The sequence below is a fragment of the Quercus lobata genome, chromosome 10, assembly GCF_001633185.2.
Source record: "Quercus lobata isolate SW786 chromosome 10, ValleyOak3.0 Primary Assembly, whole genome shotgun sequence".
NCBI lineage: Eukaryota > Viridiplantae > Streptophyta > Magnoliopsida > Fagales > Fagaceae > Quercus > Quercus lobata.
Genome location: NC_044913.1, coordinates 13,657,728 through 13,672,373, shown reverse-complemented (window position 1 = coordinate 13,672,373; position 14,646 = coordinate 13,657,728). Strand labels below are relative to the sequence as shown.

The following is a 14,646-nucleotide window of genomic DNA, read 5'->3' as shown; positions in this document are numbered from 1 at the left end:
GGGCTTAGTCGAGAAAAGATTGGTTTATATTCATTTGTTTAGCAAACCAGTTAACCTCAAGTTCAAGTTTATGTTTGTTAATAAACGAGTTAACCTCAACATTATAATATATTTGTGAACAAATTAGTAAACATGAGAGTTGATTTAAATATATATATATATATAATATTATATTTTTATGTGTATTTGTCTAAAAATATATTTATATAAACTTGAGATTAGATTATATAAATTTGTTAATAGGTTTTATTATTTTTAGATTATTGATAATATCAATAGTTCATTTTTACTATTAAGAATGGGTACAGAATTTTATATAAATGAATGAAGTTTTTTTTTTTTTTTTTTTTTTGAGCATACAATAAATGAATGAAATAAACTGTGAACAAGTTCAAGTTTGTTTGATAAGAAAATGAACAAAGTTTGAAAATATGGGTAAGAATTGGGTCTAGTGCACATGAGACCAATTGAAATGTGCCAAATATTTAACATATGTCAGCATCTCAATAGGTCTAGTGTGCCTATGCACTGGACTCAAGCCAGTTCCTGAGCCTATAATCTTGTTCCATGATAAGTGCAACTACACCTAAACTTTTAGTAATAATCAAGTTTCAGTAGGCTTGGTCCACTTACAGCCATATTAATGAGAGAGTGATAAAGTCCAAAACAAATTAGAGCCCAATTAAACAATAACGGTTATGAAAAACTTGTGTGTTGGGACTAGGAAAATCGAAATTGTTCACTCAGCTTCAAAGAGCTCCTTCACCACTCTCCCATCTCAAAACCCACACTCCAAAACCCCCATATTTACTTCCATGCCACTCTCCAACCCGATAGAGCCTTCAAACTCTTCATGTCAATGCACGAACATGGTTGTTTTCATGAATTGAATTCGCTCAATACTATTCTTGATACTTTGTGTAAGTTGAAACGCGTTGAAATGGCTCATAACTTGTTTAGGATATTAAAGGGTAGGTTTAAGGCTGATTGTGTTAGCTATAATATAATTGCAAAAGGGTTTTGTTTGATTAAGCGGACGCCTAAGGCGTTGGAGGTGTTGAAGGAAATGGTTGAGAGAGGATTGAATTCGAGCTTAACAATGTATAATATAACGCTAGTTAGATTAAGGAAGCTTGGGAATTCTTTTTACCAATGAATAAAAGGAAATATGGGATTGTTGTTGTTACTTATACTCCCTTGGTTCACAGGTTTGGTTGTGCAGGCAAGATTAAGAGAGCTAGAAAGGTTTTTGATGAGATGATTAAGGAAGGGTTGCTTCCTTTGGTTGTGACATATAATGCTTTGATTTAGATTTTAAGTAAGAAGGATAGTGTGGAAAATGCGATTTTGGTTTTTGAGGAGATGGTGGGGAAGGGTTATGTGCCTAATTCAACGGCTTATAGTGTGCTGGTTAGAGGATTGTGTCACGCAGGTGAAATGGATAGGGCATTGGAGTTTATGGGAAGAATGAAGGACGATGAGTGGGAGCCGAATGTTCAGATGTATAACATTGGGATTGGTTATTTTTGTGATGTAGGAGAGAAGAAAAAGGATTGGAGGTGCTTGAAAAGATGGGTAGTGGGGTTTGCTTCCCAAATTTGGATATATATAATGTTTTGATAAGTGCGATATGTTTGTGAGGAAGAAATCAAATGATTTGTTGGTGGCTGGGAAGTTGTTCACTTTCAATCAGGTTTTGAGTGGGCTCTTGCTAATTGGTAATCAAGGTTTTTCAAAAGAGCTTTTGAGATTGCAGAGTAGATGTGGCTATCTTCCACATCAGTTCAAATTGTGCAGCCTAGTGGCATTTAAATTGGCTGATGAATAGCGTCATTGCACTCACATCCTCTTGTCAAATATTGAAAACATTTGCAATTGTGAAGGGCTCCCATTGTTGTAGAAGCTGACTTGTGATTGACAGTGGCTTTATAGGATGCGCATCTTATTTACTCTTCAAAGGCAACTAAAATTGCATTATGAATTTCAATCAGCACCTAAAAATTGGGACATTCAATGCCTGCTTGTGCAACTAGTCCACAAAAAAGAATTTATATTATAAAGGTTGTGGCGGTGGAGGGTTATAAATGGGAACAAAGTACTTGAGTGTTTGAAATCCCTCTTTCAGCCTTTTAGTGGAAAAAAAGTACAATTGTATGTGGCAACAATTAGGATAGAGCAACATTTGATGACGGCCATTGATTTCATAAGTTTGAAAGTTGATTTGCTTCATCCTTCCTAGTTCCTTATGTTATCTCATGTTTTGGAATTGGCATCTGCGGACATGTTTAAACTCCAAGAAGCCTAGAACCCTTCCATAGGTGATGACTGTTCTTGTTGTTTAGAGGGCCTAATGTTGCATCAACATTGCAGGGGATTACTAAAATCTAAAGGGCTAGTTGTAGAGGAAGTTGTCTCTACTATGATCAGCAATGGGAAAACACTTGATTTTGCAATGCGCATTGGGGATGATAGATCTAACGAATGTCATATATAGATTCTCTCTACATACTATAGGCTACACATGCTATCCTTAGTCACCATTTGGTTCCCATCAAAACATTATTTAGATGTAGAGAATGTGGAGGAGGCTTGTTATAACTACTTTCAATATCTTAAAGATGTACTTTTATGAAATCAAAGCCCAATGATTTTCTTCACTCGACTAACAAGAGCAACATAGATGAGAATGTATAAAACAGTTTGCAATTTGTTTCTATTTAGTTGCTGTTTGCTAAGCAATTCTATAGTACATGGCAAGAATGCTTTTTTTTTTTTAAACTAATGGTCTGTTTAGGATCCACTTATTTTGCTGAAACTAAAAACTTTTTGTTGAATATACTATAGATAAAGGTAAAAGTTAGATGAAATAATACAGTGAGACCCATAAATAGTATCAAAAAGTATAGTGGGGCTCATAAATAGTAGCAAAAATAAATTGAATAGTAAAATAAGCTGGCTTTTTAATTTGAAGCCAATTTTTTGGCCTATTTTATAGCCCATTGTGAATCCTGTGCGCAGGATGTAGAAACCGTTGTTTTGGTGATTAAGGTTTTCTTTATGTAGTTTTTGAGAGAGAGAAAAACTGTATTACCGCACTTTGTTCCCTGATAATAGTGAAATCTCTTGGATGTAGGCAAATTACCGAATCACATAAATATTGTCTTGTGCGTGTGATTATTTTTTCTTTGGTGTGTGTTTTCTCTATTTTGTTTCTCACAAGTTTGGGAATTTTGTATTAATTCCCTACATCCTCATCTCCTTTGCTCTCATCCTTCAAACGACAAGCCCGTTCTCTCTCTCTCTCTCTCTCTCTCTCTCCGTGATAAGCCTCTTCTCTAATTCTCTTCACCAAGTCATATTTCCTTTCTTGTGGAGTAACCCTTGCGGCATGCAACCGATGCACAACTACCACCATTTCTGGTCCCATTCCCATCATTTTCTCTTCAATCTTCTTATATTTTTTGGCATCGCTTGCCTGATCCAAAAGGGTACACCAAACAATTTTCAACCGGTTCCTCAACAAAAGCTTAACAAAGCTAAATAAATATGATTTGTAGAGATGCTGTAAATTATCATATTGGAAAATGCACCAACACCTTCAATTCAACTTCACAATCATCACCTTTAGCGAGTATCTTAAGCACATCTTCTGCAGAATGGATGCATCTTGTCACTCCAACCAACTAATCACATGCTTCATTGATCTGGAGTTGAAGCCAATAAGAACCAATGCTTAGAACATCAACCCTCATATTGCCAAAATTTGGATGTAGTTGTGTAGCCCAATGACCGTTGGCTTCCACTTCATCCTCCATCATCATATCCTCATCCTCATCCTCATCTGAGGAATCCCCAACAAACCATCCACTAGTCTTTTGATATGGTAGCAACTGATCAAAACCAGAACTGGGTACAATATGAACAAGCTTCTCATCAATCTTAAGCTCACCTATCTCACCGGCCAATATCTCATTAACAACAGTATTAACAGGCTTCCCCTGGAATGCTCTGTCACCAAAGCTCTCTGGGTCAGTCTTTCCCCATATGCCATTTACCATCCACATGTTCTCTTCCATCATCAGCTTCCAAAACAAGCTCAAACCCCACTAAAATCCAAAACCAACAACAGTATGAGCAAACTTTCCTCTTCTATTTAAAACAAAATCGAAACCAACATGTGTATAAGCAGCAAAGCAATTGGTAAGGCCGCTACACTTTTGTATTTCGTTTATTTCTCCCAAATTCCCACTATCTCTAACGAAGTTGAAAGCTTTAATGGGTTACTTATTATACTACAAGTAGGAGGTAAGTCGGTTGCCTTTGTCTGTTTGGAAAAGGGATTATTATTATTTTTATTTTTTTCTTCATATTATTATTATTATTTTTAATTTGAACCGACCAAATTATTTATAGTAGTATAGTACACATAAAAATTTATATATAAAAAAAAGGGAAAAAAGAAATAATCTATGAATTGTTGGTAATTTAACCATTTTTTTAAGAGGGTTTCAATCATTAAAGACTTTACCAGTTTTTTATTGTTGTTGAGAAATAAAGATTTTACCAGTTAAGCTAATTAGAACCCACTGTTGATAATTTAACATAATATCAAAGCATTACTCATAACACGCTTATTTATATGAGTCTACTCAACAACTAATTTTACAACATTTGTTAATAGCAAGCAATTTTCCTTTTTCACTCTTAAAAAATATAGAGGATTTTTTTTTTTTTTTTAAGGGACTAATAACTTTTAAGTGTAAAAAAAAAATGAACTGATCAAATTATATATAGTATTGGTTTTTTTTTTTTTTTTTTTTTTTTTTTGGGTTTGGTTCCATTGATTAATAAAAAAAAAAATTATAATTTTCAACATAAATTCAAATTAAATTTTTTGAGATAAAATTAAATTCAATCTAGTTATGCATTTGTATCTAATTACAAAAACCAGTGTATTACATTTAAGAAACAATATCTAAATTTTATCATTAGTATTTTTTGGCAAACTTCACACCATCGATTGGCACTTCTCCTCGGCCATCACAAATTAAGGGATAACGCATTGAAAAAACTCCAATTAAATAGTTAATATAACATATAAGAACACCACTTAACCCTATAAGTGTAAATAGGAACGGACTCAGGATTTTAAGTTAGCAAGCACTGAAGTATAAAGAAAAAAAAAACTCTAAATAGACATCCATATAGTATTAAAAAATTATAAATACTCAAAATCATTATTTCTAAATATATTAAGATGCAATCATTTACCAATAAAAACAAAATAATGTCTTTTTTTAATACTAGGCTGGCTAGGATTATTTTATTTATTTATTTTTGGTTGAAGTTAGAGCATTTACATTGATGGTGCTAAAAATTTTAGCTTTTAGTTTTAGCATCTCAAAAAGTTACTTTATCTATTTTACCACTTCACTTTACAATACACTTAATATCAAATTTTTTTTTTTTTTTTTTTTTTTTTTTTTTTTTAACTTCATTTAAAATAAGGATAATTACACTTTACCCACCTGTGGTTTGCCTTTAATTCGATGTGCCTACCCGTGGTTTCAATTTTGATACTTTATCCACCTGTGATTCTCACCGTTAATGTGTCGTAACCCATCTCTCCCTCAGCTGTTAGTCTAACACAAAATATGTAAAAAACAAAACCCCAAACGAATCAAAACACTCTCACTCAAATCTTGAACATGAAGAACATACCCAGAAATCTGAAGAACATACCCAAAAACATGAAGAACATACCAAAAATCTGAAAAATTACAAGAAGTTGAACACAAAAACAATATCCAACACAGGCCCAAACCCTGAGCTGACCAACCAGCCCAAAGCTTTTCCAAGAGCAAAATTCCTCTGCAAATGTAAAAGTGGTTTTGGAAAGTAAAAATAGTCAAAACCCCAAACACATTTCCAGCAAAACCCAGAGCATAGAAAACAAAATCCCAATGGCGAATTCACTAATTATCAAAACCTTAAACTCCATCAAAAGAAACCCAAAATTTTTCACAACATTCTCATCCCAATCCCAAATCCAAACTCGTCTCTTCACTTCCATTGCCAACGCTCAAGAGCCCAATCGTCGTCGTCCATCTTCCTCGACCTTCACATTCTCATCCGATGGTAAAACCCACAAAAATGATAACAATAGCAGCATTTACGTTAAGGTGCCGAGCTCCAATTCTCAGACAACGTTGTCGTCGTCGTCCGTGACGATGTTGATGTCATTTGACTAGTTCGATAGTGACGATGATGATGCCGATGCCGATGTTGTTTGATTTGGTTTTAATCTTTGGTTGCAGTGGTTGTGTGGGTTATGTTCAAAATTTATGGGTTTGATTTTTGGTTAATCTTCAAGATTTCTGGGTTTAGTTTTTGGTTTGGGTTTATGTTCAAAAATTATGGGTTCACTTTTTTTTTTTCTTGAGATAATTGACAGAACTATATTAATGTAAAAGAGTAACCGTATACAAATATACAAATATAAAGAAAAGAACAAATGCTTGGGCTTGCTCTAGTGAGCCAACTCAAGAGACAAATAGGAAAAGATTTGAGTATTATGTTCTTCTGATTTTTGGGTATGTTCTTCATGTTCAAGATTTGAGTGAGAGTGTTTTGATCCGTTTGGGGTTTTGTTTTTTATATATTCTGTGTTAGACTAACGGCTGAGGAAGAGGTGGGTTTCGACATAGTAATGGTGAGAATCACAAGTGGGTAAAGTGTCAAAATTAAAACCACAGGTAGGCACGTCGAATTAAAGGCAAATCACAGGTGGGTAAAGTGTAATTATCCCTTTAAAATAATATTAACAATAAAAGAAACAAGAGAATTTGAGTTTTTTTAATAAAGGAAGCAAGATAATTTGAGTTTTTTAATTGAAATAAGAGATATAATCATAATAAAATATTTTATTTTATTTTTAACAACTTGCTACAGTCAACTGGTATTTATACCAGTTTACTGTAGTTGCAAAAAACTTAGTTTTAGCTTTTCTAATAACACATGATTTTTTGGTTCTTTGGTGGTAAAATAGTTTTTTTTTTTGGCTAAAATAAAATCATCATTGTGAATATTTTTATTATTTTTGTTAAGGTTTTTTGCTGGATAGTTGTTATTTGGGTGAGGCTAGTTAGGCTCATTGTGAAAAAAAAGGGGCCTAAGGTTTTGGAAAGGGGCTTAACTACAAAAATGAAAAATATTATAACAAAAAAAAAAAATTGGACTAGGGGGGCCCGGGCCCCTTAGGCCCCACCTAGATTCGTCCCTAAGTGTAAGTCCAACTATGATATATTAACCACTCGCTTTTATATTTTTATTATATCATGTGAGTATATTATTCTTAAGATGATCTCAAATGAAATTACTAGTATTAGCATGAGCGACACAAGGATAAGATTAATGAAATAAAAAAAAATCAAACTCATAACACATAATAGAATTAAACATCAAATATTATTATAAAAAAACATTGAAGAGTATACAAATATAGCAACCAATTTGGATAGAGTTATGCACAAAAACATATAGGATTGGTGACAAATCAAAAAGAAAAAGAAACATAAACATAACACACAAACACAACTAAAAAAACATGCATATACCAGAGGGGAAATTTTCTAATAGTTTAACTGCAATTGAAGATTTACTAATTTAGACATGGCCCAATAATAACAAACCACATCAACTCAATTTGAAGTTAACATCATCAACTACTTACTTCCGTAGTGGCTAGCATCGCTAAAAAAAAAGGGTGGTGGATTGGTGGTAATGTAGTGTAGGGTCACAATTCGAAGCCCAAGACCAAGAGGTATAGGGTCTTGGTTCAAAGAGCCCAGAAACAATGAATTTGTAAAGAGTGAGCTATAGAACTAGGTCTTAGCGAATTGGACAGCGGTTAGTATTGGGCTATACAACAGTTGAACACAAGTAAAACACGTTAGTATCCATAGATCCTCAGTCCGAGGAGATAGGATGAATATATATCGGTCACTATTTGAAGATTACAGTCATTTGTACTGCTACAGTGTTCTCTCCTCATTTTTCTTCGTCCCCCTTCTCATAAGGACTCCCCTTCTTATATAGTCTTATTGAAACTATCGTGGTCTTACACTTATTGATCATTTGGTACCTTACTTGAGTGTTTGTCCCATCGGACACTCCCTTTCAGCCTTCTGTGAGTTGTGGTGGCCAAGGTAGCACTGTTCACAGGTCCTCTCCATATTAATGCAGCCAGAAAAGTAGTTGCAACGCATTTAATGCGATAGCAGTAGCCTCTCCTTGGATATTTTACGTTTCCTTCTTTCCTGCGGGCCTATGGGGCGCATCCCTACTGCTAATGTAAATTGGAGTGAGTCCTTCTAGCAAACAGAATGCATTTTTGAGCCATACTCATCACGTCCGAGGAGGCATTCCTCCTCGGACCGTCCTTCAAATGCACCCCTATCCACGAGACCTGGGTTGGGAATCCTTTTGGCATCCATTTTCTTTCCTTGGACATTGCTAATCGTCTTGGATGGGGCCTCTGCCCCTACATGTAGCATGAGATCAATTAATGCCATTTATGAGATAGAGATTTTTTATTATTATCGATAATTTGATAAGGACAAAATTTAGCAACAAAACTGGTTGTAACGTAAAACTACAACCTTACTTTTTTTTTTTTTTTTTTTTTGAGAAACACACACACACACATATATGGGGGGAGGGGAATGAGATAAGGGAATACACTCACACGCCAACACCAAAACTGCATGCAACAATTAGTGTCGCGGAGCAAGTGATAGACTCCTTCTCAATATCACATCTTATCAATGTGGGGTGACTCAACAACATTGAATAAAATAAACATTACTTTATATTTCGAAAATATAACCGTTGAATTGCATGTTCTTTATGCTCTTAATACACATATCAAATTTTGTATTAATTGGATATTATTTACTATATAATCTATAAACTTATATTTTATACATAATTTTAAACTATAAAAACTTGCAATTTAAACAATTTATTGATGATATAGCTATTGATCTTTAATTTTCTAGAAATTTTGCAAGCATAAAGGATATAAGAAGAAGATGTAATCTAATGGTGAATTTGTCAAAATTCACATCCAACTAAAAGATATTGAGTAATATTGTAGCCTTAGGCTATAACTAATTTTGTAACTAAACTTTGTCCATTTGATAATTGTGATTGGGGTATTTAAACCTTAAATATCTTTGTTGAAAAATTAGGAGGTGTTAATTAAAATACAAAGCTCTTGCACAGAATTAAAGAAATAATAAAATAATTGCCTTAGATCAAAACCCATTAATAATTTAAAAGTGGCCACAGTAAATAAAATCTTTTCTATTACCAATAGTAAAAAAATTAAAAAGTGAATATTTATTTTTTTTATACAAAATAGTGAAATGTAAATAAATAAAAATTCTATCTCTAGCCCAACGGTCAGAACTCAGAACCCAAATATAAACCACCGACTTGTTCAAATTTCCTATTCCTATTCGTAAAACAAGTGCTTCACATCACCGCCATTCTTCAATTGTACTTATAAATATGCCCTAACAAATTCTTTGCTCAAATTCAGTTCTTGCTCTTAGAAACTTAGACATCAAAATACAATATGGATGGTGTCTCTTTTCCTCTGATTGTGGTAAGACAGGTGTGGAAACACAATCTTTTAAAGGAGTTTGATCTCATCAGAATTGCAGGGATGACTCACAGAATGGTGGCTTTCGACACTGAATTCCCAGGTGTTGTTTTCAGTCCAATGAACATCGACAAGCGAGAGCTTGGAAAACTACCTTCCTTCTTGAACTACAATATTATCAGAGATAATGTTAATGCTACCAACATTATTCAGTTGGGTTTGGCACTCTGTGACGACAAAGGATCTCTGCCCAATTTCGGTACCAAGTATCAATACGCTTGGGAGTTTAACTTCAGAGATTTCGATGTCTATAATGACGTCCAGAACCAGAAATCAATAGAGTTACTCAAGAGCCAGGGAATCAATTTCGACAAGAACTTGAAGGAGGGTATTGACTCTGCCGACTTTGCTGCATTGATGTTGAAATCTGGGTTGTTGGGTAATCACTCTGCTTTCACTTGGGTTACCTTTCATGGTGCCTATGACATTGCCCACTTGATGAAAATCTTGATACGGCAACCACTGCCGTATGATCTGATGGAGTTTATGGATCTGATGCAGTGGTTATTTGGGAAAAGGCTTTTCGACCTGAAGCATATGATGAAGTTTTGTGATGGCCTTTATGGGGGTTTAGAGACAGTGGCTAATAGATTGGGAGTGGAACGCTTGGCTGGGAAGAGTCACCAGGCTGGTTCGGATACCTTGTTGACTCTGCAAACTTTCATGAAGTTCTTAGATGTCTACTTCAAAGAAAAGAACGATGGTGAACTTACACATAATGGCCATTTGTTGACAGGGATGCAGTGTGTTCTTCACGGCTTGGAGTTGAATAATAATCATCAATTGAATAATGCCGGCTTAAATTTGAATCTGTGTAGACAATCACATGTATTGTGTAATTAATTTTTCATTCAGTAAATTTTTTTTTTCTTTTTCTGTTTTTGGTTTATAATTTCAATACAAGGTTAATTTTTTTTTAACTGTTTAATATATATATTGCTGGATCTTACTTATCAAAAAGATAATTGCTTGTTCTTAACTTTAATATGGGTGCAAAGCTGGTTTCAAATTCTTGAATGGTGGCTTGATAAGATATATTTGCTTGCTAAAGTTTCTTGGTCCTCAACAACACATCAACCAGCCACATTCTCAGGGAAATCTGATTTAGTTCCCAAGTTTTAATTGGGGGGATCCAAACCAGACAGCTCTAGCTACTGAGGAATAGATTTGAAAAAGACCTTGCACAAAGAACAAATTTAAGATGTAGGAATTCCCCTTTCAATGAGCTTCAAGTTTATAGGAATACTTCATGTAGCAGCTTCCATATAAAAGTGTTGATCTTAATAGGAAGCCTCACCTTCTAGACTAAATTCCAGATTTCCTTGGGGATGTCTGAGTTTCTATTCTGATGTTGGTTGGTCTCCATGAATTCTTGATGTAAATGTTCATAGGCTTTTTTCACTTGATAATCTCCTGAGTTGGAAAAGCTCAAAAGAATCTTGTCCTGACCATCCCCTGTTTTTGGCAGAGGGATCTTTAAGATTTCTTCACCAAGGGGATATTGGTAAAGCTTCCTTACTACTTCTAGTTTCCAAGTGTTGCTAGTGATATCAATTAATTCAGACACAGTCTTATTAACTAAACCAAGCTCGCTAAGCTTCTGAGAATTACTCTCCTACCAAAGAGGATGAGACAAAGAAATGTTACAACCTCTCCCAACCAAGCATCAACCTTGTGAGATAATGGTATTGTCTTTACCTATAAGGTTTTTCCCTATCTAAGAATGATGAGTTTTCGGCTGGCAGTCGAACATGTGAGTTTTAGGGTAATATTTTGCTTTGAAAGTTTTGACTAGAAGAGAATTTGGTTGCTTTATCATTCTCCATTATTGCTTAGCAAGCATAGCTTGGTTAATGAGATTGAATTTTTTGAGTCCTAGACCACCCTCAGGTCCCTCTCACTTAGCCTTAGGTAAACAGGTTGTATCCCAATTCAAGAGATGCAATTTTCTTCTGATTTTGTTCATGTCCCCAGTCAAGTTAATATTTGGGATAAAATTAAATTCAGTTATGCATTTGTATCTCATTACTGTTTATATTCGTTATGGCAAACTTCACACCATCGATTGAATCTTCTCCTCGGCCATCACCAAGACTAAAATCACATCCTTGGATCAAAGTAGGGAATAATTATATGGAATGTGCTCCCTTTGTAATGAAGAGGCTTCCCATTCTTCCTAATTCCTTTCTCCACCGATATGAGAGGGCTCATCAATATTAAAACGAATAACAAAAAAGCCTGCTAGCCATGATCATAAAAAAAAGACAGAGAAGGGAGCAAACAGTCCTAAATATAAAAGCAGCTTTCATATGATTAAAGATATAAATTGAGAATCGTCTAAGGCAGTGGCTTCTAATTTACTTGGGAACCATACCTATTGTTTTAGGAATTGTATTATCAAAAAGGCCAATGACTATGTAACTTGAAAGGAATAAAATAAACGCAGAACGCATTGTAAGGTTGGCTATCTTTCTAAGATGAGCATTGAATAATTTTGGGACAAAAGTTAGGTGATGCTATGGTAAATCTTAAGTTTTTACGCCATTTAACGAAAACATATTGGTGTCTTAGTTTGATAATAAAGAACCATCAATAAGAAAAGTCACCATAAATTGAAATTCTTAAAAAAAAAAAAAAAAAAAAAGTCTCAATCTCACCACTATAGCTACACCTAGAGTTCTTATTTTAGTGATTTTGTAGGGCAAATCGTCAATACCTAAGACATCATCTATTTCTAGGGTCCAAACCATACAACTTGTTCTCTCGTATAATGAAGTGGCCAGGAATCCGAGAAATTATAAGATCCACATGTGGACAAGTGATGTGGTCCACCATTCCACTAAAAAACTTCCACATGTTAAAAATTGTTAGTTAGAAATTTTTTTTAAATAGAAATTAATTGCTGACTCAGTAATTTTAAACAAGTAGAAGTTTTTTAGTGGAATTGTGGACAAATGACATGGTCCATCAGAGGACTCTATAATTTCTCCAGGAGTCCCACGAATATATTAAATGTAAGAAAAAAAAATGATTTTCTTAAAATCTTGTTAATCACAATAGGATGAAAATTAAAGGAGGGATATCTTTCTGATGAATTAGCCATAGGAAAACAAATTCGCTTTAATTCTTTCCAATTCAGTAATGTCATCTTAATTTATCTTTCTGATGTTTGATATATGTAAGGGCAAATTTGTAGGGAAGTGGACATAGAAACTAAACAAACATGTAGCATGACTAGGGTCACAAGAAATTTAGTCCAATGATATGATAAGGCAATTCAACTAAGCATGATGACTTTGAATCAGCACAAGCCCAGTTGATATTTTAGTTATTTCCAAGTTTTTAGTGTTTGTAAATATGCATGTGAACTTTACAATTAGTTAAAAAAAAAAACTGAGCAATTTAGGTCTCACCCATTTAACATGTATACGAATTGAAAATTTAATTAATTTTGCGCAATTTAGGTCTCTTTAGTTAAAAAAACTATGCAGTTATATTTGCCTTTACCCTTTAGCTTTTTACTATCCACAGTCCCACTGGCCTACGCCCCACAGCCATGGTTGTCAAAATCACGATCTAGATCATAAAATCGCACGATTTTTACATCTCACCTCACCAAAAAATTTAAAATCATAGCAAGATCGCAAAAATGGTAGAATCGTATGGGATCCTACCGATCCTACCATTTGGCTTGATTTTTTTTTTTTTTTTTTTTTTTTTAGTGGGATTCATTTGGGTAAGATAATCCACCCAAACCCACAAGTTCAACGGGTTATCAGAAGCCCAATAATGAATTGAAGTCCCAAATTTACCCCTATGTCAACATAAAATCTCAAAAAAACCTTAGGGATTTCAATGATTACGCCATGGATGTTGATAGTAGGAAGGATATAGATGATGAAATGGGATATGACAATGAGAGTGATTAGATTAGAAGAACCTTAGAATGAGAATTATCTTTTGGATTTCATATTTGTAATTAGCTAGTTTACCTTAGATTGAGAATTCTCTTTTTGATTACATATTATAAATTTGTAGTTAGCTAGTTTTTATATGCTAACTAGCCTAATTTATTTTGGATTTGGAACTTAGAATTTGGAAAACATTTTCCATATGTGTAGATAATATTTTGCTACTTAGTTGCTAATTAAACATGTACTGAACTTTTTAGATATATTATGTCAAAAGTTAAATATATTTTGTTTCGTTAGAATGACATAAGAATGATGTACCGTGTGCAAATTACATTTTATGATGCAATTTTATTTTTTATTTTTTATGGATGGATTCATATTTTAAGTGATTATATAACATACAAAGTAACCATCAATAGGTTTTTTTCTTAAAATCTGAAAATAGGTAGGATCTTACGATCCACGATCCGATTCTACGATCCACGATCCTACCTACCTCCCACAATCTTACGTAGGATCCCGATTTTGACAACCTTGCCCACAGCACAACCACTCAACTCTTACCGCAAATAATAATTCATAAAACTAAACACTATTATAGAGATGTCAAACGCTTGCACTATCATAAATTATAAATTCACACTAGTCTATCACAATTTACAAAGTTAGACACTCAAAAGAGAGATAAAGAGAGAGAGAGAGAGAGCTATGATAGTTACCGACAAATGAGATACTAAGGGCGACAAGTAAAATGATGGACGACATAGATTGGCGGACTAAGCAAAGGAGGCAGATGTTATATATCTAAAACTCTTAGGGTATGTTTGGTAATTGTTTTCCCCTTATTTTCTATTTTCAAAAACAATTTTCTATTTTTGAGACTAAAAAATTTGTTTGACAACCCAAAATAGACAGAAAACAAAAACTGTTCTCAAAACTCAATTTGTGAAGGAAATTGAAAACATGTAAAAGGCTGTTTTCAGTTTCTAATTTTCAAAAATCAAT

The 14,646-nt window shown here is 33.9% G+C and overlaps 1 protein-coding gene and 1 pseudogene across 1 annotated transcript; both read left to right on the top strand.

Annotated features, from left to right (window-relative positions):
- Positions 1–365: 365 nt before the first annotated feature.
- On the top strand, positions 366–1,828 carry LOC115964370 (annotated as a pseudogene).
- A 7,661-nt stretch (positions 1,829–9,489) lies between these two features.
- Positions 9,490–10,570, top strand: LOC115964369 (probable CCR4-associated factor 1 homolog 11). Its single transcript, XM_031083696.1, has one exon. The coding sequence runs from the start codon at positions 9,641–9,643 to the stop codon at positions 10,568–10,570; it is 930 nt and encodes a 309-aa protein (XP_030939556.1). The 5' UTR covers positions 9,490–9,640.
- The last annotated feature ends 4,076 nt before the right edge of the window (positions 10,571–14,646 follow it).

Excerpts from the sequence above, each read along its gene's own strand:
- LOC115964369 (XM_031083696.1), top strand. The coding sequence starts at position 9,641 with ATGGATGGTGTCTCTTTTCCTCTGATTGTGGTAAGACAGGTGTGGAAA.